Source organism: Falco punctatus (genome assembly GCF_963210335.1).
Source record: "Falco punctatus genome assembly, chromosome: 9".
Taxonomy (NCBI): Eukaryota; Metazoa; Chordata; class Aves; order Falconiformes; family Falconidae; genus Falco; species Falco punctatus.
The window spans coordinates 18,595,383-18,621,147 of record NC_137589.1 but is presented as its reverse complement, the minus strand read 5'-3'; the positions used below and the strand labels follow the sequence as shown (position 1 = coordinate 18,621,147).

General features: G+C 41.9%; 2 protein-coding genes across 9 annotated transcripts in view; one reads left to right on the top strand and one right to left on the bottom strand.

The window, feature by feature from the left end:
* The window catches only part of TET1 (tet methylcytosine dioxygenase 1), an 87,433-nt gene extending 78,588 nt beyond the window's left edge, over positions 1 to 8,845 (bottom strand). For 3 of the 4 annotated variants that reach the window (XM_080401280.1, XM_080401282.1, XM_080401283.1), the window contains exon 1: positions 481 to 8,845. The gene's annotated coding sequence lies outside the window, so the exon portion shown is untranslated. The remainder of the gene's footprint in view (positions 1 to 480) is intronic. The other variant, XM_080401281.1, reaches the window with a different exon arrangement.
* A 618-nt stretch (positions 8,846 to 9,463) lies between these two features.
* On the top strand, positions 9,464 to 25,666 carry SLC25A16 (solute carrier family 25 member 16). Of its 5 annotated transcripts, none has more exons than XM_080401368.1 (9): positions 9,464 to 9,711; positions 10,602 to 10,694; positions 12,944 to 13,077; positions 14,599 to 14,662; positions 19,738 to 19,859; positions 20,383 to 20,449; positions 21,246 to 21,408; positions 22,278 to 22,346; positions 24,073 to 25,666. In XM_080401368.1, the coding sequence occupies exons 1-9, from the start codon at positions 9,618 to 9,620 to the stop codon at positions 24,227 to 24,229; spliced, it is 963 nt and encodes a 320-aa protein (XP_080257494.1). In that variant the 5' UTR covers positions 9,464 to 9,617; the 3' UTR covers positions 24,230 to 25,666. The 5 variants fall into 5 exon arrangements, 4 of the variants coding, with proteins under 4 accessions (XP_080257494.1, XP_080257496.1, XP_080257493.1 ...); XM_080401370.1 differs by lacking the exon at positions 9,464 to 9,711 and adding an exon at positions 9,793 to 9,828; XR_013930334.1 differs by lacking the exon at positions 9,464 to 9,711 and adding an exon at positions 9,849 to 10,313 and having other exon boundaries at positions 21,974 to 22,346; positions 24,073 to 24,152.
* Positions 25,667 to 25,765: the final 99 nt, after the last annotated feature.

Sequence of the window (25,765 nt, the reverse complement as noted above, 5' to 3'; positions counted from 1 at the left end):
TGCTCGGTCACGTTTAGATACATAAGGCTGCAGTACATCTCTGCCCAGTTTTGCCATTCCATATTAACAGCTCCAGAAAGAGCTCTCTGGCCAGAGCCACGCTGGTGCAGCCCCCCCCCCGCCCCGGAAGGGGTGCGTGCACAGCCATCGGGGTGCTCCTGACCCGCTCTAGACGCCTACTTGCATGTTCCCCTCTCCTCCTTAAAGAAGTAGCATCCCACCACGCCGGGCTGCTGCTGCACAGGCCGAAATACAAGTGATGCGGACTACGTTGCTCTTTAAATATCTTTGGGGTGCAGCGGGCCGGGCCGGGCACACAACGGGCGCGACTCCTTTGCCTACCGCTGCGCCTGGGCCCTTTGCGAACCCAGCCTGCGGACCCAGCACGGCGCGCCGCTCGCACTCCGGCACCAGCAGCCATGCCTCGGTAAGGTTAACCCGTCTTGCCTCCCGGCAGGCCGCCTGCTCCTTTCTCCTTACCCATCCCATTCGGTGAACCGCATCCTTCTCCCCTGGCTCCATCTCGAGCACGGCAGGGACCATCCCCGCCAACACCAAACCTCCAGCTGCGAGCAAACCACCGCCGCCTCTCCCCAGCTCCCAGACCAGCTGGGTAGGAGCTCAGCGCCCCGGGAGCACCTCGGGGGCTGCCGCCCCGCCGGGCTCCGGCTCCGTCAGTGCAGGCAGGCGGACCCCGGGGGGGAAGGGAAGGGGCAGGGGCAGGCAGGGCCCGCCTAGGGGAGAGGCAGCGGCTCCTCGTGGCCCGGCCCCGCCGCTGGCCGTGCCCCCCCAACCCCAGAAGCCCTCCCCGGGGCTGCAGACAATGGGGCCGGCCGCAGCGGGAGCGCTGGGGACCCGCGGCGCCCATCCGGACGCGCCCGGCTTCTGCCGCGGCGAAAGCAGTAAGCGGCCCCCGGGGGTGCGGCCCCCGGCCCCGCACGCCACCGGCACCTCCGGAGGATGATGTTGCCGCCCGGCCCTCGCTGGCCTGGGCTTTTTTCGGGGGAGGGCAGCTGCGGGGTTGTTCCGGCTGCCGGGGGGCCCCTGCTGCCGGGCAGGGTCCCTTTTAATTGTTCCCTGCCCTCCGCGGAGGCTGCAGGCAGTTTCTCTCGCCTGGCGGGTTTTTCCAGGCAGGCTCTGGCTGCTGCAGCGCAAACACGCTCCAGCACAGCCAGGGAGACCGGACTTTTTTTGCTCTTTCGGCCAACAAACTACGTTTTGCATATGAATAACCCCCAGCCTGCCCGCCTGCCTCCCTCCCCGCCTCGGAACGGCTCCGAGCCCGGCCGCGGAGGTACCCCTGCCCCCCCAGCTCAACTTTGCACCGAGCCAAGCGGCTAAGCGGGAGGGGAAGGAGGGAAAAATAGGGAGGGGGGGGAAAGGGAGGGGGTCCAAAAGCAGGGGTCTCCGTCCCTCCCCCCCTCCCCCAGCAGCCCGGGACCCGTCCCACACACGTACCAGAGCTGCGGCGCGGCCAGCCCACAGCTCCAGCTCACAGGAAGGGGCGATGCTGGCATGGCTTGGCGCCCCGCACTCGGAGGGGGCGAGGCGCGGTTCACGGCCCGGGCCCCCACGGGCGGGCGGCTCCCATGGCGCGACGAGCCCAGGCGCGGGAGAGGGAGCCCCGGGCCGCGAAACGTGCTCTCGGCGGCGGCGGCGCGCGTCGCCCCTGGCCGGACCCTCCGGGAGGGAGCGGGGAGGGGGCGGCTCGGCGGGGCGCTCGCCGCACCGAGCCCTCCCGGCAGGCGGCAAAACGCGCCCTGGATCCCCGCGGCTGGAGCGGGATTCGCCGCGGCCCCCACCCCACCTCCGCGCTGCGGGGCGAGCCGGCAGCGGCGGCACTGGGGCTGGCCCGGCACGGCCCCCGGGGACAGCCAGGGTGGCGGCCGCCTCTCCCCGCGAGCCGCAGTTGGCGTGCCAGGCTGGTGACGGCGGGGGTTGTTTAACAACAGCAAAAATAGATAAAATGACGATAATAAGAGAAAAGGCGAATTATTCCGTTACTCGCAGAGGCTGCGGTTTGACGCCGCATACCTCCCGCTCAGCAGCGGAGGTGACACCTCTGAAATCATCCCTTGTGTTTGTGCTGGAGGAGGGAAAGCCTGCTCAGCGGTGACGAACGAGGGGTTCGCCGGGGGTTGGGACGAACTCCCTTCCCTTTACACGTGCCGTCCAGCAGGGCCCTCGCACCCCGGCGTCCACCCGGGACCGGCCGTCCACGAGTGGAAAGCACACACCCAGAAGCATGGGGAAGATGCTGGCTGAGAGTAGGAAGGGCAGCTGAGCCACCCTCTCCCTCCTGCAAGGAGGAAAGAAAAAAAAAAAATCATCAGCCTTGCTCTCCCCATCCCCCACCTCATCCATTAAAACCCACTGATAATATTTGCTGCTCCTTCCCAGAGGGAGCCGGCTGAGCAAAGTGTTAGAGGAAGAGGAAGAGTCAGTCCAGCCTTCTTACACTACTCACTATCACTACAGCCTTTCCGTCAGAGTGGAAAGCAGGCCATCAAGTCTAACATCTCTTCAGACTGGAAAACAGATGTTGGAAATGGGATCTATAAAACAATATACCCATGCAGTACTCTTTCAAAAAGCTTCATTATTATTAAGTCTCTAGCTCCTGTCGTATAAAATACTTCAAATGTGAACCAATGCATCCAAATGCAAACCTGCAGAAAGGCTTTTCTGCTGCATAAAAAGAAAGCAGCACCGTCTACATCCACTCCTGTGAAGATGCTTTAAATGCCAGTGTTTTGCTAACTACTTCAATCGGCATGTGGGAAAGGAGAAGCGGTGGCACAGATCTGCACATATTGTTAGGGCTGCGGTTCAGTGCCAGTGGGTAGGTAGCCTTCACCAATCTGTACCTCCATCCTCTTGTCTCCTCCCACTTACACTCCCTGCAGTGAAAAAACACATATGGTCTGGGAATCTCAGCCAAGCTCACAGACATTTCAGATGCAACAAGGTGAAACCAACACCACATACACCTAGTTTTGAACATTTGGCTGATCAGCTCTCAGTGGCTGGTAAGTTTAGGAATGCACGAGTCCTCTTTGCTGGGTGTAACCATACTATCTCCTCCTCAGTCCGAGAGTTTGCTGAGAAAACTGCTTTTCTAGAGGGCTGGATAGCAAGACTTCTGTCATTCCAAAGATCTACCCTGCTAAAAGAAGAGATAGCACAAGCTAGTTTCATAAGCTAAAATAATAGCTTTTTTGAAAAGTAAAAAACTGTTGTTCTCAAAGTGCTGCACACAGCAAAATTAGAAGGAACTGGAACTGTAAGATGAAGCCCCACAGAAGCTGAGTATTTTCTTGGGAAGACAGTAATAAACTGGAAGTTGTGGGCTTAATAAAATGCATTCTGAGAAATTAATAACTGATGAAAGCAACAAGCAATAAGGGCCAAAGCTGGGTTAGAATAAGCAGGTTAGTGGGAGCACCCAAACACTGACATGTACAATCACAGCTCCATTAAAGACATGCTAAAGGCTAGGAAACATACAAGAATTACTTGAACAGAACAACCGTCCATGTTCACCGCCACAGACATATATGCTCATGGTCATTTTCATCACTAATAAATATCCCAGGAAGCATGGAGCAACACATGACAATCTATCCTAGCAACACTAAGATACTCCGCCTACCAAGACAAGCTAGGTATAAACATTTGGACAAAGATCTCCCAGTAATGACTGGCTGGGCAACAAAATAGCAGATGAAATCCTTTCACTAAAATGCAAAGTGAGGCACGTGGGGGGAAACATGGAAGTCACAGCCCCTGAATTAAGTATTACCATTCAAAACAGAGATCCTGGTACAGTGACAGATACTTCCGTGAAACTGTTCTGTGTGCTCAAGTGGACCACTAGGAATAGTTACAAAAGAAGAGGAGAGCAGCACAGGATACATCACTGCACCATCATTATCTAGTCCAGATCTATTGTCTGCTCACATCTTTAATATAACATGCAGTTCTGCTTAAAAAAGTGCAAAGTGGAACTTCAAAAGCCACAGGGAAATGTAGCAGGGGTGGCCAACTAAACACACCAATATTTTCAGCCTGGAAAGAAGGCAATCTGGGTGAAATGCCAACCAACATATTATAAAAACCAGAGCAGGATAGAAAGTGTTATCAGAGAGTGAACACACGGTTTCTCTAAAGTAGAGGATATCAAGCCAAATTATCAAACAGATGCATCAGAACAGAAGACAGCTACTTCATGCAATGTGCTGTCAAACCATAAAACTCACTGCTACAGCACAATGTAAATGCTAATAACTTTATAGGTTCAATTTTTTTAAGCAAAATGAATGGGAAAAAACATTTAAAAGCTACTTAACATAAAAGTATTATTTTAACTATACATTAATGGAAGCTGGAAGACCATGTTGCAAAAACAGCCCTATATGTGACCCGAGCCTTCTTCACTGTATATGTGGTCTTCAGGGTAAAGTTTTCAGCTAGTGGACCTTTGGCCTAGCACAGTGCTACCATCCCTGTGTTTTTATCCAGAATAACATGCAAATCAGTACATAGCTACAGAATGATTAAAACCGGACAACACAGTAGCAAAGAACACAGCGCACAAACCTGTAAGTAGTTCTACATTGCAAGCAGTACAGAAAACAGCAGAGTCTGTGGGGAGTATAAGAGACCTGCAAAGGGTAGCTGCTCCTCAAGGGATAGGGAGCCCCACACGACAGCCAACAGGACAAGGACCTCACTAGCCAGCACACAGCCCCACTGTACACACACAAGGTAAACAGGATAGGCCATAGGGTGGTATCCAGATTCAGCCAGCAGCCCAGATAATAAAACGGCTTTCAGGAGATGAGGCAGGTCTGGAACTGAACTAAGAATTCAATCTGCAAATCAAAAGCAAATCTTATAACCCAATGGGTAAGCAAAGTTAAACACACTCCAAGTATAAATTGAACAGGGCCCATAATAACTAAGCAGGACAAAGACTAAGCTCCAACTCACCAAAACCCACAGCTTAGCCAGGGCTGTGCTTTAATAGAGCTCCTGGGCGGGGGACAGAGGATGTGGGTGCGGGCCCCAGGTGCAGCTGGTTGTGTCCATTAAGACCTATTAGTGCCCTCAGGACCCTGACAACAGAACTACTCAGGTATATGGTCCCTAAATCCGTCCTGCAGTTATCTGGATCAGGTCTCTGCAGCAGGCACGGCATCAGTCCAGGTGAGGGAAGGTTAGACATGTCACTGATGCTGAACCTAAGTTAAGCCCTCCACAAACCAAAAGCTCTATGAATTACATTGCAGAGACACTTATGCTGCTTTGTAAGGGAAAGATTGGATCTAACCAGGCCTATCTCAGCTAGCCCTGCCTCCCTCGTAGTGGAAACGTGATGCTGAGACTTTAGAGCTGGCTCCCTGTGCAATTACAAAGCACAGATTACAGCATCTACCTTGCAAATCCTCTCTCATGTTTGTTACCTCAAACTGCAGTGTGACAAAGTGACTGGCCTGCTCCCAGACCAGATGTGACCCAGGAAGCTATATGCTGCACTGATGTGGTGCTGTGCCTGCGAACCCCGCTGAAGACAAGCCAACCACTGTTAATGCCTTTGTATTTGTAATACAGATGATGAGATAAATCACCCACAGCATTGTTAGTTGGCAGTATCTGAAAGAGAAAAGTCTTGAACAACATGAGTTTAATGCAGAAACTCTTGAATTCTAATTGTGGTTTTGACAATGACTTCCTCGTTTAGTCTTTCTTGGCCCTGGTTCTGTAGATAGTTATCTAGCTGCCTGGTTGGCACTGAAAGTAAGTTAACATTTGTAATCATGCTGAACACAGATAGTTTAAGTGTTAATACCATTCACGTTAATTAAGGCCAGAAAGGACTATGATTTCATCTTCTGACACCTATTACACAGGGCTATGGCATTTATTTAAGTATTTCCAATCAGATATTGTGACCTGCGGTGGACAGCAGTTTGTCTTGTTTCTATTTTTATTGGAAATCTTGGCCCTTATTTCACTGCATGATTCTGCATGAGCAATATAAAGCATGAGTGCAGAATGACTGCAGCCAGTAAACGCTACATCTGAGAAGACATGGCTAATACTGCATGCACCAACCCAATATTTTTAGAAGCTTCAAGTCTACTGCACTTTTGTCGTAAGCCACATACCAAAAGGCATAAAGTGCACACCTCTTCCCTGGACCTGGAAGAACAGAAAAGGCTGCTTAGCTAGAGAAAATTGGCACCTTGTATTTGCAATCTCAATGACTTCAGAGAGTCAAATATTTCTGTTCCTTAAAGACCCCACTTGACACCCTACAGGTAGGGATAGAGGGTGCCAACAGGTGTTAATGGCCTTCACCTGTCTCATCTGGGGCCTCCACCCACACACCTGGTCCATGGGCCCAGCAGCAACATTTAAGCACAGGCCTTGGCCAAGCAATTGCTTGCTGTATAAGCAATGTTATAAGTGTGGTTGGTTTGAGTCCTAATTTTGGTTTTGTTTCTTGTCTTGATCTGGTTGCTAGATGAACCTCAGACTTGTATTGGGCCTTTTCTCCTGTTGTTCCTCACTTGCCTCTCCAGATGAACCCTGGGCTTGCTTTGTGACCTTGTGTGACTGTTGATGGAGCCTGTTCCCAGCTCTGCCTGCTCTGTGGCAGGGCTGTGCTCTGCTGGTGAGAATATTATCCATGTATCCATGTTGTGGTCACCCTTGGCTCCTAACTTGTTTCACCTCAGAAAGCAGTGCTGTGTTGTCTGCCTGTTAACAGAGGTAAAGAGAGCTCAGGGTGCCACACTGACAAAGAATTGTGATTTCTGTAAGTATTTCCAATCTGCAAGCTGTGATTTGTGTTTCAGAAGAAGAAGAAAAAAAATCTTAAATTCCTGAGTCTCATTTGCAAAAAGTTCTGTACCTCTGGGGGTTTTTGATATGGTTTGGGGCAAATGAACAGACAACTACACAGATATTACTTTGGATCACTAACTAGTAGACACCAGAAGCAAGCGTAAAGGGTAAAAAAAATAAAATAAAATCTTTCTTATGCTTATAGCCCAGAGGCATGACACTTCAGGATAATTTGTACAACTGTCTCAAAACGGAGCTAGATGTACATCAGCATTTTAAAAGCACTGAAAATAATCTGTTCAGTAACAACTGCCATGAGAATAGCTTACCTAACCTTAGCATTGATATTTATTTCAGTTGATAAATATTTGAAATATCTTTACAGAAGCAAGCATCCTCTACAACAAAAAAAATCAGAAACAAATTACAGCTATTAATGAAGCTACCTGCCTGCTTTTATTTGTCTTCACGTTAGCAGCTCTGCTCTTGAGTACCTTGACGTTAATGTCTTCCCCTGTTTATCATTAATCTGCCAGGGAAGGGTGACATAGTGTCAGGCACAAGTGTAACCTGAGTGTAACCAGCATTAAAAATGCTGATTACTTTTAAGAATGGACCATAAAAGAGAAGTCATCAGAGAAATTCTGTGAAGGGCATAAACGCTTCAAGGCAAAAAAGATGAAGTGAGAGCAGTAAGAAGGCTAAGACTTGAAGGCACAAATAGTGAGCTATTGCAGAAGCCAGTAAAGAAAACAGAACTTCAGAGCATTTTATACCAGCAAGTATCTAAACCCCCTAGCTATACACATAAAGCTTATTGCTGAATTCCTTTGTGTGTTGGTATATCTCTATGAGATGTTATGTTTAATTTTGCAATACAAGTTTCTTACTGCTTTCCTAAACAGCATGTACTCACGGTGCACGCTTCCCTAAATTACAAGGGCTGACAAAGTGTCTTCCTGAAATATCTTGCCTGTATCCAAAAGAAGTAACAGCCCATTTATGCAGTTACCTGATTTTTCTAGTCACTGGTGAAACTCTAGAAACTGGATGACTTTCAACTGTTAGTGTAGTTGCAACACTTCTCTGTGTGAAGTCAGTAAATAAAGTTTTTACAGTTGGAGCTGTTAGAGCAGTATGATTGCTGGGGGGGGGGGGGAGGCTTTTCCTGAGTAGAATCCCGAAAGAATACAAACTGGCTGGGGAAAACTGCATCAACAGTGACTTAAGCTTGCTTCAATAACTCACAGCACAGTTGCTTTTCCATTACAGACTTAAATATCAGAGTGACTTAGCCAAAAATTATGAATTTTCTAGGTGTAACAAAAAAGGCGAAAAGGCTTGAGAGTCTTCTGCTATAAAGGACTTACTTTGCTTTTTCCAGAAGAAATCTGTCTACTTTTGCTACATATTTTTTTATTATTGGAAAAAACGTGTACTTTAACAGCCATTTCCTAAATATATAAATGACATAATGATCAAACAGAGCAAAATAGTTTTCCCAATGCTGAAGCAACCTTAATTTTAAGGAATGTAATGTGTTAAAGGGAAAAATGAGTAATTTCTGTTGAAGGCAGTTTGACACAAGCAGAAAAAAAAAACGTTCCAGCAAATTTTTTTTAAATAGGTTAATTTTACTTGTGCAAATGTTGAGGTCTGTTTGACTGTTTCCTCATGTTAAAAAACTGACATTTTTAAAAGGGTTTTTGGTATATGAAATACTTGACACTCAGGTCAGGATGTATGAGGCAAAAAGCGTATGAGAGATACATGAGTAACTGCAGAAAACTGAGAGAAAAGCTGACAGCATTAACTTTCACACCAGTGTCTAGCATCAAGTGTGATCTCCATCCTCACACCATGCAACAGCTTTCAGGGAGCATGTTGTTTGTTTTTGGGGTTCCCCCCCCCCCAAGTGTTGAGGATAAATGTTTAACTAAATACCTCCTCAAAAGCTCTATATGCTGTATTCAACAGACACACTGCAGAGAACCTAAAAAATTGCAAAAAATGTTAACAGCTGCAGAGATGATACTGGATTTGACCTTCCCAATTCTGAAAAAGCTGAACTTTTTTTTTTTTTTTTTTTAAATCTGCTTCCCTTTCTGATGCATAATGAAACCTGAATATGAATAAAAGACTATTTTTTGCTAGATATGAAACCGTAATTGTAGACAGAAGAAATACTGATACATGAAGTTTAGGTAGATATTTAAATGCTTAAAAAAAAAAAAAAAAAAGCCGATGCATGTTATTGTATAGCCTAATGAAATTTACAGGTATTTGTTTCGGTTACACGCAGCTACGGGTCTAGAACTATGTTATTATTTGGAACCGGGCCACTTGCAGGCGGCAGCAAGCGGCCCCGGGGATAGGAGCAGCTCTCGCGGCCAGCCGCGAAGCGGGCTCCCGCCCAGCCGACCCCCGGCCCGCAGCGGGGCAGCTCCACGGTGCGAACCGGTCCCTGCGGCGACTCCGGGCGGGTCAGCGCGGCTCCTACCCGGGCGAGGCGGCGGAGGGGAGGGGCGGGCCGGGCCGCGCCGCCCCGCCACCACCGCCTCTGACGCGATCCGCAGGCGCCGCGGCGCGGCCCGGCGGCCCCGGGCATGGCGCGGCGCGGCCGGGACCGCAGTGACGGCGCGGGCCGCCCCGAGCTCCGCCCCTGCGCCGCGGCCGGGGCCCCGCGCGGCACCATGCGCCGCCCGCGCCGCCCGCTCGCCGCCTGAGGGAGCCGCCGCTGCCCGCCCCCCGCCCAGCCCTGCCCCATGGCTGCTCCTGCGGCGGCGGGGCCCGGCGCCGCGCTGCCCCCGGGCGCGGCGCGGCGCGACTTCTACTGGCTGCGCTCCTTCATCGCCGGAGGTGGGTGCCCCGGGCGGGCCCTGCGCGGTGGCCAGGCTCCGCGGGCTGCCAGAGCCGGGCGGCCGGGCTTCAGCCGGGGAGCCGGGCTGCGGGAGGTCGCTTCCGTCAGTGCCCGCGGTAAGGCTGCTGCCCGGGGCACCGCCGCCTGGGGGAGCAGGGGGCGCCCCGTTTCCCCGGAACGCGGTAGCGCAGGTGACGCGGCACACGCGAGTGACACGCACGTGTGTCAGCCAGCGACAGCCCTGCAGGCCGCCGGCAAAGTGCTGGGAGAGCCCACGGCCCGGTCGGGGAAGGCGGGTTACCCGCGTCCCGGGCCGCCGGTGTGAGGACTGCGGTGGTGCCCGGCGGGCGGGCAGCCGAGCCAGCACCTTGTTCACCTCGCAGAGAAACAACAGCCAGCCCGCCTGGCTGCGGGGCGCTGGCCCGGCCGCAGGGTTGGCGGGGCGGCGGCAGGATGCTCGCTGGAAGTTTTCCCGTCGCGCTTGCGCTGGCGGTGGGACCCCGCGGGGTCCGCGGCGGGCACGTAGCGCGCTCCGCTGGGAAGGGCAGCCAGGGCTGTGTGCCCTCGAACGGAAGGGGGACACAGGGCAGAAAACTCTTGGGTAACTTTTTCTGAAAGCCTTTGCTCTGACTTCAGCAGCTGAGAGAGACAGTAGCCTGGGTTTGTTTAATCAGGAAAAGTAGCTTATACGTTTCGTTAAGGCTTTAAGGGTTTTGTAACATACCTCTAATAGAGGCTGTTTACTTGTCACCGCGGCTTTTTCCAGTCCCTAACTGAGTTTCTCCTCCCCAGTTCCGTTTAAAAATACATTAGAAAATAATCCCGTGTTTATCTGCTCATGCAAAGAACTTCTTCATCCTGTCGCTTTTCTGTTTCCCCTCTTGGAAAGGTGTTGCAGGGTGTTGTGCCAAAACAACTACTGCACCACTGGATCGAGTGAAGATTTTGCTGCAAGCTCATAACCACCATTATAAACATCTAGGTAAGATGGCTGCTGTGTGTCTTTAATTTTTGGTTTTAAATGCAGCATGTATGGTTTGAGTATGTCGATTTATTCAGTGATGTGGTTGATAACAGAAGTACTAATGGGGCAGAAAGTTGTATCTGGTCAGTCTCCGTGCCGTGTTTTGTGAAGTGTTTGAAAAGAAAAAGAAAGCCCTGTGTGAATAAGTTGCAGTATCGGTTGATGTCTTGAAGACTGAGATGTCAGAATAATCCTCAATAAGGCGTGTAAGAGCCAGGCTTGATCTTCCGCTTACCAAAGGCAGCAGGAGACTGGTAATCACAGGTTCAAAGCCTGGACCATTTATGTAAGAACTGTCACCGCTGGTGGCTGCTGCAGTCTGCCAGGGTGGTGGGCTGGTTCCAGAGGGCTGTGGGGATCGGTGCTTTTGGGAGCTCAGCAGCTGTCACAGGGGCTGGCGATTACAAGGCTGTGACCGCTGAATCCAGCAAGACTCACATGCGCTTACGCTCGCAGACAGCAGTGTGGCTGGTATGAAGATAAAGTGGATTTGTGCTTGGCATAAGGCGCAGGTGATCCATGTTCGGCATCTCTATTGCATCATGGTGAGAGAATAAACTCACAGTTGTCAGCATGTTCAGAACCATTCTCTGTGGGGCTGTAACAGTGCCCTCTTGTGCATAGCATTTGAGGTGTCTTATGTCATTTGTTCTTGAAATGTCATCATATATTCCGAAATTTAAGTGTGTTACAGTTGTCAAGAAAAAAAATAATAATTTTGAATTGGTTACTTTTACATGTAATGAAACTTCGGAATTTTTAACTTAGATGCTAAAGATACATTTTTTTAGAAGGCTGGAAAAATAAATCTTGAAACAGAATTAAATGGATATATATTCACTTCACTGTACCAAAAAGGGAAACTCAAGTAAATGTGGTGTTTTGCTAACAGTCACGTAACTATGTGCTCAGATCTGTAGTCTAAGAATTGAAGCCTGAAATAATTGGTTTGACTGATATTTTAAATCCTTATTTTCTGTTTGCTTTGTACTGTGCCATAATTGGCAAGTAAAATCTTGTATTATTTGCGTTTAGGGTGTTAGATGTGATGCTGATTATTTGAAATGTCTGACTTGAATGCATGTCCTTGTTACATGCAAGCAAAAAAGAAAATTATGTGAATGAGATACCTCTAAGTGCAGAGATACGATGGAGTAGTTCAAAGTCCTCAGTAAATGTTTTTACTGCCCTTGCTCTGTGGAGTTTGTGCTGCATGGATCTCAGAGCATGTGTTTTAAGAATTAAAAACAATACTGTTCATCATTGCAGAGAAGAGAGAAATTCTAATCATGGCATAAGGGTTTTCAGAAGCATGTTATAAATGTGACATCTTAAAAATATACTTAGTACTGTATTCTTAGAACCCAAGAAATTAATTAATACTTTTTATTTAAAGTTCAAATGAAAGTTTGTCAACTACTTTTTTTTTTTTTTTGGCCTGAAAGTAAGATATATGTGTAAGCCTTTTTCGTGTTCAGCTCTTATGTTGTTAAGTAGTTGCGTGTGAATGAAAACTGTTTAACTATTTATTTCTTTAAAAAGAATATTAGAGTCAATTTGGTAGCAATTGCACGTAACTAATATTATGTTTATAATAAAACTATAGGTTTTGCCCAAACTTGATGTGATCTTGCATTATTTCCCACCTATTAAAAGGGAGTAGGATTGCTTGTTGCAATAGCTCTGGACAGGAAGTGTGAGATGTTTAAGTTGTAAGTAATGAGAGTCTTAAACTTGTTTACTTTGTTTCCTCAGTGATGGCACTTAATCTGTAATTTAGCATGTAGCAATATTAGATTGTTTTCCCGTGGTTTTAGATTTTTTTAAAGTATTTATTTTGAATTCACTGAATTGCAAAGTCAACCAGTTTCCTTCCTTCTGTTTCTAGTATTAGCTTCTGTGGGTGGATAGTATCATCTGCAATAGGATTACGTGGGCACGTCTTGGGGCCTGAATGCATGAGTTCAGAAGGGGGTTCACTGAGGCTGGGAGGTGAGGAAGCTGGTAAAACTTAACCTTAAACCTCTTCCTTCTGGCAATGTATGAGCATTGAAAGTGGATTTTCCACTCTCCATAGTTACGTGAACAACGTGATTCAGCCTTAGTTCTGTGCATACTTTCTTATTGTTAGTAATATTTACTTGATTTTTTTTCCCCCCTCTCCCCACAGTGTAATTGTTAAATACCTCTTTTTGTATTGCTGGCAGGAGTGTTTTCTACATTGTGTGCTGTCCCCAGAAAGGAAGGTTACCTTGGGCTGTATAAAGGAAATGGGGCAATGATGATTAGAATCTTTCCATATGGCGCAATTCAGTTTATGGCATTTGACCAATATAAAAAGGTAGCTGAATTTATTTTGTTTTCCTTTTATTTTTTTCTGCCTACAATGAATGCAGATTTTTTAAGTGATTGAAACTAACACTGTAACTTCTGTGTTTCACTAATTAGCTGCATGTCTTTTCTAAGATTGCTTAATTTTATCTGAATCTAGCCATTAAAAATGGCAGTGCAACAGTGAAACTTTTTGCTGTGTTGCTCAAGGAAAAAAATTCCCACCAATTCTTGTACCTTTTTATTGTTGAAAATAATGCTGTGTTTTTTAATGAAAGAAAAAGGTAATATAAAGTCTGCTGCTATTTGTATTGCTGTAAGGTAGCCCTTTGTGAATAACATAGGAACAAAACGTAAAATGGAACCTTTTATTATAGTGTGTTGGGGTTCTTCCTACTTGATGGATAGAGTAACCTAAACTTGAAAGTCTGTCTGGATATGACTGTTACATTTGACCTGACAAATGACTAGGTCAGGTTCTAGCTAAAAAATTACCTGGAAGAGAAAATGCTTATTCCAGGGTACAGCAAGATTTGTGGATTCCTTTCTGCTTTCACACATTTACTCTTTCATAATAAATACAAAATGAATTCCTGTAATATTTTGGAGGTCAGGTGTTAGCATGAACACATCTTTAAACATTGCTGATATGTAATGAAAAATACTGTTTTACTGTTAGCAATGAGTTCTGTGTTTGAACAGTCCGATTTAGTACCCAGTGAAGTAAATTGCATGATTTTTACTGAAGATAGACTGAAATTGTGATTCCCTTCCTTAAAGAGCAAATTTCAGATGGCTGATACAAAGAAGCAACTGTAGCGAGTTTTGTATGTTCTTTTTTTATAGTAAAATCATAAATGCTGTTGATGTAAGTTTGTGTATAAGGAAAAAAAAATAACAAAGTTATCTTCTTTGTAACAGAAACCGCTTCTTAAATAGTCTCAGTTATTTGATAAAAGCCTGGAAACCAGTTTCCAACTTCGTTCTAGGTTGTAAGGTAACATAGGAAGTTCTTGCTCTCAAATGCTTGTCCAATTTCTCTTGTCTCCTTTTTTTTTTTTTTTTTTTAATCCAGTTAAAAAAAATATTAAAAATATCTTTATAGGAATACATTTCACATACTGCACAGATGAAAAATTTACTCTTAAATGTTTCACTTTTCAACTTTGCTCGGTGTCCTTTGCCCTCTATCATGCAACAAGGATAGCGTTCAGTTTGCCTTGTTTGACACACATTAAAGGGAACAAAATAAAAAACCTAGTTTCTGAAGGAAACAGTAAAACCACTTTTAACTAATCGTTTTACTTTGTTAGTAGAATTTTAGCACTTTCATGTTTTTAGTAAGAAATTGGTAACGGCAGTAATGTTCAGTGAATTCTTTTAACAGTAATCAAGTGCTCTGGTTTGAATTTCTAGTGTTGCAAACTTCTTGGAAATAGCTACAGGCTTTGCATTAATGTGCTAATAAACTGTGATGCACTTCCCTGTATTTTCTGATACATGACTATTGTAAATGTTCCGTATTTTGTAGGTAATAAAGAAACAACTTGGGATTTCAGGGCACGTGCATCGATTAATGGCTGGATCCATGGCAGGTACTTGGATTTCAGACATCCCTTTTGCTGAAAAGTTAATATTTGTTTAGAGGATGATTTGATGTGTTTTCAGGTCAAACTGTTGCAAATTTGTATTAAGCAAAAATACTAGTAAATGGCTAATGTAACAAATAGTTGCCTAACTGAAAATTGTTTGTCTAAGAGTATTCTTTTTTTTGTTCAAGCATTGAATTCTGTGCTGTGTTGTAGAGCACAGATTTTACAGTGTTTATTATGGCTTTTTAAAAGGAAAAATCTAGCGTCATCAAGATACGAGGTATAAAGATGCAGGTTTTAGTAGAATTGGCTCATCAGCCTGTCTGCCATTGCTGCTAGGTTGAATATAAGCCCGTAGAAATAGAGAGAACTGCAGTTCCTTAATTGGTGAATTCTTTGGATTTGCCAGAAACGTCTATACTTTTTAATATCCAACGCAGGATTGCCATGATTCTGTTAGATCGTGTGTGAATGTTAAAAACCCATCATTTATCCATTAATGCAACAGCAGTGGGAAAACCCATTTGTAAACTGCCAGTATATAGTATAATACATTTCTGTTTTCCTCTTGCTAATCATTCAGCGAAAAGTAGCTAAGAAAAAACAGGGAAAGGTAAGTAATAGTGGACTGATTGTTAATCAAGGTGCTTCGTCGCTTGCTTTTACTTTGTAAAACAGGCTTAATACTGTCTAGTGACAGTCGTTAAATAGTTATGAATATTAATATTTAGCTTCTTTTGAATAAAAATACTAGGGCTTGTCAAACAGGTCAGAAGTCCTAGACACTAGCAAAAGCCATTTAGCAAGCTATGTTCCAGAACCTGGTTGGCTTTCTATCTGAAGGAAATGGGGAAGAGTATATAGATTTTTTTTTTCTTTCTTTCCCCCGACTTTAACTGTACTAAAGAAAATTTTACATTCCACCTTCCTCCACCACCCAAGAAAAGCTTATTAGCTTTTTCAGGGGCCTTGTCAGAGACCTGGATTTTATTCTGTCTCTTCCCAGTTTGGGTGCCTGAAGGAGACTGTCTGCTGCATGTACCCCAGTGTTGGTGGAGGGGCATCTTTACAATTTCCTGGAACCTAATGTTAGCAGTTGGAAATGGATAATCCTTGTCTCCTTTTCCTTTTTGTCCCCTCTACACCGTCTAGTCACCCAGCTGTCTGCTTTCACTTCTGCATATGCTACTGATACTTAAATCTTGCTTATGTCAGCGTTTCCAGCGTTACTAGCAGGCAACAGACCTGAATCAGCTTCAAAGTGGTGGGAAACATCTGAGTATCTTCTGTTAGTGATGAACAGGATCAAAAGCATATCCACTGGGAAAAACCAAGCCAATGTGATGGGGGGGTAGTGATGTGGGGGAAAAGGAAAACCTATTGTAATGCATATATTTGAGGAGGCCAAGTTAAAGTTACTGTGGAAACTTTTAACTCTGAATTTCCTGAGTCTTGTGTGATTCAAATTTCAGTTCTAGCACCTCATTAACAGATAAATGGTGTATAACTTCTTTTAAGGAAACAGAGAGCTGAGGAGAAGATAGAGAAATCATAGAGGTTAGTGGGGTTTAAGAAACAAAATGACCAAATAATACCTGTATCACAGGATGATTTTGCAAATTAAATATTTTGTTTGTTTTCTAATTGAAAAATCTGAATTACAACACAGGAATGTGTATTTCCTCCCCTGCACTTGACTAATTTAAAAAAAAGCCAAAAAGAACTAGATGTTATCTAGCATAAACTCAAATTCCATGAAATTGATACAGAAAGCATGTTTTTGTTTTTACTTTTAGTAAAACAGTATTGATCTAGGAGGATACTGATTGTCTCAATTTGAAATAGTATGTAATTAACAGTTACCTATTTGAGTTAACAGTTTAAAAGAATTTGTACTGTTTATTTCTTCAGGTGCATTTCAGAAGGAAACAGAACTATATATTGGAGGTCTAGAAATATTAGGGCCTTTAAATGAGGCAGCTCCTTAACCTGTCTGATAAATATTCTTTGTCATCTATGTCAGCTATTTCTCTCTACATGTAGTTCCTGAAGCTTTGTCTTGTTCAGAAGATGCCTCCTTAATAAATTAATCTTCATAATACGAGTTAAGGAGCATATCTTTCACAGTTCAAGTCTGTGACTTGTGCTTATCACTTTTTGAACTTATACTTCTGATTCGCCTGGTAGTACTTAATTTGATGTACGTAGTTATTGCTAAGTACAAAGAGCATGATACAGAAATCATAAAAGTTTGTTTATCTGATATGTTTGCAGTACTTAATCTTTGTAAATGTGGGGTTACACTTGGGTTTTTTTTTTCCTCCAGATGTGCTTAAGTTTTTATTTTCAAAGAAAAAACTACTAAGAATAGGGGAATAGTAGGGAAATTGGAAGACAGAGATAAATCCCTCTACAGCTAATCTCATTGTTAACTCCCAAAGCCTGGGAAGCAAATCAACAGTCAGTCTAATTCCTGTTGTGCTTCATAAATGCTAAATCTCAGTAAAGGTCTATGTAATCCAGTATCTTGTCCCCAAGAGTGGTCAAAGGTGCTTGAGGACAATATGATAAGTGAAGAATGTTGTTCCCCTGACTTCCTTGACTTCTGCGTCAGAATGTGCAATAAAAAGTCTGCTATGCTTGAAGAAGTGGTTCCTTAAAAGAAGGAGTTGCTACATTGCCTTATTACGATCATTTCAGATCAGACACTAGGAATTGCAGTATGTATATTAAATGTTGAGATACTTCCAATTCTATCCTGTTTAACCAACCACGAGAGACATTTTTGGCTCAACTCGTTATTTGGGACAGACTTTGCTTCTTCAAGATGGGGATTCAGCCTTAAGATGCTGTGGTCTGACTTCTGATAATTCATAATACTTAGGAAGATGAAGTTAGACTTCCCACAATGACTTTTTGTCCCAAAGTTGGCTGCTGTTCCTCTCAGAAAGGATAGTGTGTCTTCTGAGCTCCAAAGGAAATCTTGATCCCTTGTATGTACATTTTGCTTATATGAACAGCAAGCAGTAACATGCCTCTCCCAGTTGCTTCAAGAAAGCCTATTTTGTGGCTGATGTTAGAAATCCAGGGTGTTTTTCAGAATTCATGGCTAGAGGATTTTAAGTTTTGGGTTTTTTTTTAATTCCTATTAAAATCCTTACTACATATGGTTTCTTTTAGTTCCATCTGATTTTTTTTTTTAGTTGTACTATTTTTTGACTGTGTTCACTAGTTAGTGCTTGCACTAGTTAGGGCATTCACCAAGCTCTTGGTTGGTCTGTTTGCTAGTTTTTGTTCCGAGAATATTCCTGTGTGCTATCAGTGCATGATTGGAAAGAAGGGGGATAAAGTTTTCTGTTTGTGAAGTAGGATGACTTTCCTGTGAACTCTTACACTCTGTAAAAGCCTTTTTTCTCTTACATTTTTTTTGAAACTGATTTAATCCATTTTACGGTATTTCTGGATATCTCAGGCAAGCCATTAGAAAAATGCTGTAGTGTGAGGGATTGCATTTAATAATACTGGTCAGTGGAAACAGTCCTAAAGTTGCTTTGGTGTTTTGCAGCTTCTGACCTTTGAACCCTGTGGGTGAGACAACATCAGAAATCAACTGCCCATGTCTGCTTTGTGTTCAGAGGTATCATCCAAAAATCTCTGGAAGAGATGTTTTTGTCTTCTGAAAGAAATTGCTAGTAGGATACTCCAGAAGACAACAAACTTTAGTCTCAATTGACAGTTGACCAGTGTCAGCTTTTTGGATAGCTTGCTTATGGTGTTTGGTTTTTTCTTCCCATCTAATCCTGATATCTTCTGTCAGACCATTCAGCTTAAAGTTGTGTTGTTTTTTTTTCTCTCCAGACATAAAAGTTATGAAGTTTCTTTGCTGAGTTGTTGTGTTTGGGTTTTGTTGTTGGTTTGGTTCCCCGCTCCCCCGCCCCGTTGTTTTCTTTTGACCAGGAAATGATACACCTACAAAGAGGTATCATTAAGAGACTATTAAAACTAATGCTAGCAGGAAACTACAACTTCTTAAAAAGTGTGCTTATCTTCTGGTAGGACTAGTTTTTAAGGGTGATGTTTAGCTAAATCAGAGCAGCTGCCAGAAAACAATATCGATCGCAAAGGTTTTTTTTTCTTTTCTCCTTTTCCCAGTTTTTGGGTTTTGGTTTTTCTTTTTTTAATTTTTATTTTTAGTGATGGTGGTATAGCACCAGAAAATTACATCTGTTTTTCAGTAAATAATTTTAACTATTCCTTCCAAATAATTTGTCATCAATTGAGTGGTTTACCTCAAAAATTGGCAGTAGGAAAGTACTTGTTATTCAGGTAACTGTTAGAGGAGTTGTTCTGTTCCCAGAATTGCAATTTGGTCAGCATGTAATCAGTTTTGAAGCAGCTCATAACTGGATGAATCCTAAGATTTGATTATTTTGGCATCTTAAGTGTAGAAATAGCTTTTTTTGGTCAGAGTTTTAAAATGGAAGTGCTGGTATAACAACTATTAAAATGGAGTAATGCAACACTGTTAAATACTCTTTATCAGTACAATCCTCAATTTATTTTAAATGTCTTTAGAATATACTTTGCATTTTCAGATGCAGTGGCTACATGTACCCCTATCCAGTAATCACAGCAAATTGTGACAAAACCTTTCTGAAATTAAAGATGTAAATTTGATGGGTTTATTTTATTTTATTTTCTTTATGATATGGTAGGATTAGGTTTTGTGATTGCAATCCAGTAAAGGTGATGAACTTGAGTAGCCTGATGCTTGTGAGCCATGGACTTAAAAAAAATTGCTTATGTGAATACAGTTAGGTCCATAAATTCTTTGGAAAATCAAGGCCTAGATGTGCAGCTTCGGTGAACACCAAGTATAAACACAAACCCTTTGTGTGTTGCTGGAGTTAAGTGTTTCTATTTGCTGCTAAGTGACTTCAAGTGTTTCTTTAACAAAATTTGTATATGCTATTATATTCACTGCCACAAAAGGAAATTTTAATTTTCAAACTAATTCTAGAGTCAGATAAGGTGTAGGTGAGTTTTGTTTGCTTGTTTTGTTTTTGTTTTCAATAAAGGTATTACAGCAGTGATTTGTACTTACCCTCTTGATATGGTTAGAGTTCGTCTGGCATTCCAAGTAAAAGGGGAACACAAGTACATGGGAATTATCCATGCATTCAAGATGATTTACACAAAGGTATTTTTTCTTTTAATCTTCAGTTCTGTCAAAGCAAAATATGCTTTTTAAAGAATGTTGCACTGCATTGAAAATAATGGCTTGGTGGAAAATAACATGACTTCATTGCGTGCACATTGAATTTTTTAATGTAAAAAATTATCTGGATGCTTCCTTCTACTTAAGGCTGCTAAGACACATATAAATGGGAGGTCAAAAACAGCAGAGAATTTGCTTTTCAAGAGCGAGTAATAATAGTGGAAAAAAAATTTGGGGAGGGAGGGATATGTATAATGCAGAAATGTCTCCTAGATTGTGCTGTTGGATGTAGATTTTTCTCTTTCATTTTCACTTCGTCTCCTATGGAGCCAGGCAGTTGTCCCCTCAGTTCTTCAGGCACAAGAAATGGAACTTGATGTTAGCTCCTCGGTGCTAGATGATCTAGTCAGATTGCTGTCATGTGAATCTGTATGAACAGTTGTATAACTTGTACAACATTTGTTGTGTTTCTTGCCACAAATGTACTTGTATTTTTCTTTCCAAGGAAGGTGGTTTTTGTGGGTTCTACAGAGGGCTGATGCCAACTGTTGTAGGAATGGCACCATATGCGGGTAAGTTAAAAACAGAACGAGGCAATCCTTCAGCAGTTACGTGTGCTACTAAATTTACATAATATATTCACGTACTTAGTTAATTAGCTTCTGTTAAAATCCAGTATTCTGGTTTTTACTGAATGCAGAGGGGTGGCCAGTAGAAGCATTTGCAACTCTTTAATCCCAATCTAGAATTCATCAACGTGCGTTAAAGCATCTTCAACAGGCATAGCCTAATTTTTCTGAAACTTGGAGTTGAAAGGAACAGAGGTAAAGTAGTGGTTCTTTCTCCCCAGTTTTCCCACAAGAAAGCGTATAGGATATTTCTCTCAAACAGATAGATCCATGAGACAGTCGAGCGCTCTGTAGATGGAGGCTTAAGAGCCTCTGCATTGGCTCCATCTCCTGGCGACTTTTCTGTAAATGCTTACAGAAGCTAAAGCAGTGGGTCACGTGGGTTGGAGGGACATCAGAACTTCCAAGCTAAACTACGCTCATATTTAAGAGATGAGAGATGTTCTCCAGTTAAAAAGATCTTAGGAGTTACTCTTAACAGCAGTCCAGTAATTTAAAACCCACAGTTTAGCTCAGTTAAAGTATTCTTTTAATGTTAATTGTAAACGGTAATTCATTTGGACAGAATTTACTGTAGAAGTTCAAAGTAGTGTTTATCTATTATTTCTTTCTGCTTAAGAAAAACTTCTAAAAGAATTGGAAAGTAGCTTCATTTTATAATTGCAGCTTTTTGTTTATGATGATGATGCATCAACAAATAGTTTGCTTTTTTTATGAAAGTACATAAATTTCCTTTTAGGTTTTTCATTTTTTACCTTTGGTACCTTAAAGAGCATTGGACTTGCTCAAGCACCTAACTTGCTTGGACGGCCTTCATTAGATAATCCCGATGTCTTAGTTTTGAAAACACATGTAAATCTGCTGTGTGGTGGCATAGCTGGAGCAATAGCTCAGACGATATCGTAAGTTTGGGTATTGTTTGGGGTTTTTTTTCCTGTATAGCTGTTCATTCTAAAGAAACTTTTATCTGAGAACATGATTTTATGTAAGTCTAGTTATTAATAAAGTTTTTAAAACAGGTTAATCAGATGCTGGAATTCAGTTTCCTATTGTTTCATTTATTAAATATCTATTTAATCTTCAGGCTCTGTAAAGATACATGCATTGATTCTATTAAACAAATTCAGTTAAATCTCCTAAAATTGGTTGAAATCTTGTTTGGTAAGCTATGAACTTTTGACCACGAACATAATTTGCAGAATTTTGTTATTCCAATTTATTTTCAAAACTATGTAACCTGTAAAGCCGTAGAATTTTTAAAAAATAACAAGTCTTAGATACTGTATTTGGCGTTAATTTTTCTTATTACTTTGCCTGCTTTCTCCATTCTCATGCTGTTCTTGTCATTTTATTTTGTCCATAAATAATTTAATGGACTTACATGGCATAATTTTTTTCACTAAATCACTGCATTACAAATGTCATTTTCTATTTATTCTTAAACTGTTAATTTTATTTTTGATTCAGGTGTCTTCTCCCTCCAGCGTTTTACAGACTGTTTTATATTCTCATCTGATCTTCATGTGTCTTCCTTACTCGTGCCAAATGGAATATATTAAGAGATCTGATTTGCTGGTTTTGGTTATATAGGGGAAGTCTCCCTTTTTGGAGAACTTTCAGCTGTGTTGAGAATCTGAGCCGGATTCCTGACTCACTGAAAAGGGAGCTTGGAGGTTGCACATGGACTTCTTTGTATTCTTTTTTTTTTAAACAATATTCATATAGTCATCACACACCTGGTTGAACTGCTGTTCAAATATCTCCTCTGTAGATATCCCCTTGATGTAACTCGTAGGCGAATGCAGTTAGGAGCAGTTCTCCCAGACTCTGAAAAGTGCCTGTAAGTATTTTCTTTTTATCCGTAGTACCAAATTCTTAGATGTGTGAGCAAAGTTAAATTCTTAAAGTTTAAAAATAACAAAACAAAAAAAGCCCCCAAGCTACTATGTTGTTGTTGTCTTTGTTCTTTTAATGAGTAAGTTTCTACACAGACAAAAACTGCCATTATCACTCTGGGGTTAAAAAAAAACCAACAAACTGATATCACAATGGCACTTTTGTTAGTAATGTGTGTTTGTATTAGTAACATTTTTTTGTATTCTAACTCAGCTTGCGATATCTGTCTAACATCAGCAGAATCCCTAAGAGATAGACTGCGTGCTTCTACTGAAATGAAATGTTTCAGTGTTTTTTAATGGTGCAGAATCTGTTCCATACCATGATTTTGCATAATACTGTTTTATTTGACTTTTTTTACATTTATGGTAATGTCCCACACCCCACATGTGGTTGGGCTTCATCCAGTAGAAGTGGAAGTACTGTAATATCCTTAAAATCATAATATTAAATCGGTTCTTGTCTTGAAAAACTTTCTGAATTTCAAATTGCCTCAAGCAATTCTCAGACAGTTTTATTTTGGTTACTTTCGATCTTGTGGAATTGTGTATAGTGTGAACCTCCTGCATGGTGAATTGCATCTTACTAACAGCAGCCTGTCTCAGTGCGCTTTCATAAACAACCTAGATGTTGCTTATGGTGAAAGTTGCTGTTCTGTTTTCCTTAACAGCCTTAATGTTGGGGGTTTTTGCTTGGCTTTTTTCCACTTCAGATTATTTTTAAAATAAAAATGTGTTAATTGTCCTTAGTGGTTTACTTTCTGCATTTGTGAGAACTACTTTTACAGACATTAGGCTTCCCAATTTAACAATACTGTTGTGACCATGTTGAAGAGCAGCGTGCCTTGAGGGAGAGTAGATCTGTGTCTTTAGAGGATGAGAGGATATAACAAGTAGGGAATCTTGAAGCTTTGAGGCATGTGGAAGATGTTCTCAAAGAGCAATGTCTCTAATAGCTTGGAAATCCTGAGCACCTTACAGTTTTTTATGTTGGTTTGTGTTGAATATTCGTTTGCTCTGTTTCAGTATAAGTATGAGGAAAATTTTTCTCTTGGCAAATTCTGCTTTTAAGAAGGTCAAATTTATATAATACTTAACATAAATTCTAGCATTTTTCCTTTGAGAGAAAATACTAGGTCTTTGTCATGGTGGAGAAAGCTACACACCTGCAAGCTGTAGAATGCAGAGCTTTAGAAGGATGGGTAGTATGATTGAGTGCTTAAAGAAGGAGAATGGGATATGAGCCTAAATACTGATCTGTAATGCAAGAAGTGTGTGCTACATTGGGCAAATGTTGTTTCTGTTACTCTGTATTACGTTTGTAAGAAGAATTGATGCTTCTCAACTGCTTCCTGCCAGATAGGCAACAGAATATACTTAGCCGTTCTGGTGTGAAATGTCTGAATATGTCTTTCAGACTGAAACTTCTTTAGATGGGATTGCACTGTACTCTTTGCAATTCCCAGCCATTGTGTCCAGATTTCTTGCAGAAGCTCAGGCTGTCTTCTAAGTCCTAAAAACACTACAGTGCTTTGCTATATGGAGTCCCGCATTTTTTTTCTCTATAGATCTCTTAAGAACAGAGTAAAACAAGTGTCTTGTATTTAAAGACAGTGATTTTGACTATTGCACATATGTATCCAATAATGATGTGAATTTTTATTTTTTCAGTACAATGGTGCAGACACTGAAATACGTGTATCAACAACATGGAATACGAAGAGGATTATACCGTGGTTTATCTCTAAATTACATTCGTTGTATTCCTTCCCAGGCTGTGGCTTTCACCACATATGAACTTATGAAACAATTCTTACACCTCAACTAATGTTTTTTTAGACTTCCCTGTAAAACTACACTATCAGTCTTCAAATTATATTGGTGAGTAAATTACTTGAAGTTTAAAAAAAGAAAGCTATCTGTTACTGTGGAACTGCTGTTGTCCAACATTTTTTATTTGCCGAAGTGTGGTTAATTTCCTGGAGTCAAATCAGGAGACAGATCAAAGTAAACAGTAGTTAGCTATAAACATTTTTTTACACTTGATCTTCTAGGCTTCATTAGATTAATGTTAAGAATTACACAGTTTAAAAATTACACCCACATTTTATATGGGTTTCAAGCTGTTAGTTATTTAGCTTTATCACCATTCCAGGAGTTACACACGTGGTTATGTTGCTTTTTAAACTAGTAGTTAGATATCTGTTCTTTAAAAATGAAATGTAATAAACCAATTTGAACAAAATGCAATGATTTTCATATTCATATACTTGTCAGCTCTGTAGAAGCTGAACTTAGCAGACCACAATTTAAGCATCTTTTCTTTCTTTCTTGTCTAAGTTTTCTGTACGCAAGAACAAGCATGTATCGTCAGATTGGTACATATGAAAGGCTCTTCAACCATTTCAATAAAAGATGACAAGATGTATGTAACATTATTAGAAATCTTGCAATTTGGAAACCGGTTTCTTGGCATACATTCTATTTTAAAATATGGTGTATCTACACAAATAAAAGCAGGGGGAACTTTTACAGTGACAAGTGCTAGAAAAGGTCTTAAGGCAGTTAGTATGGGACTAATCTTAAAAGGCATTCCAGTACTTTTTCTGTGAGGCTGAAGTTCTCGTTTCAGTTTATTGAAGGCTGAGTATTTTATGTACTTTACAGTACTAGCTCATGTAAACAGGTTTGTCCCTTCCTTAAAACATGGTGACAAACAAGACTGCATGCTGCTGCATTTACTTGTTTAGGCATATGGGCCATATCCAACCTCTCACGCAAGAAAAGAAAATGAAGATTGTATTGGAGTCTGTAGATGTGTATATGTACTGTTTCTAAGGTATGGTATGCAACAGACTGTTATGTTTTCCTCCTCTTCCAATTCCTTTTGTAGAGGGAATTATTTTCCAGACTTGTTTATACGTTATTTGCATTGGTACTCTTGATTTTACTCACTTGATTCAGGAAACTGTAAAGCATTTACTTTAAGTGATGTCAGTTATTTATTTGTTGTAAATATTTTAAAGTGTCTTTGAAGAATTGATAATGTTTATGTTAAATGGTGGATGGTAACATGGATTTGCTTAATTTTGACAAACTTGACAAACTCAATTTTGAGTTATGTTAAATACCAACTTTTGTGGCTGATTTCCCCCATGCCCCCCCCAGTTTCTTAAAAGTATGTATTTCTTTGATATTTAACAATGTAGCTATGGACAGAGAATGAGATGTATTTGAATTTATTTTATTAAAAATTTTGAACTAATGTCTTTGTGTGGTTTATATGTTACAGTCAGAAAGAATGCATGTTTCTAGAATTATTTCTGTTTCCCCATGTAGGTAAATCTGCATAATATTGTCATTC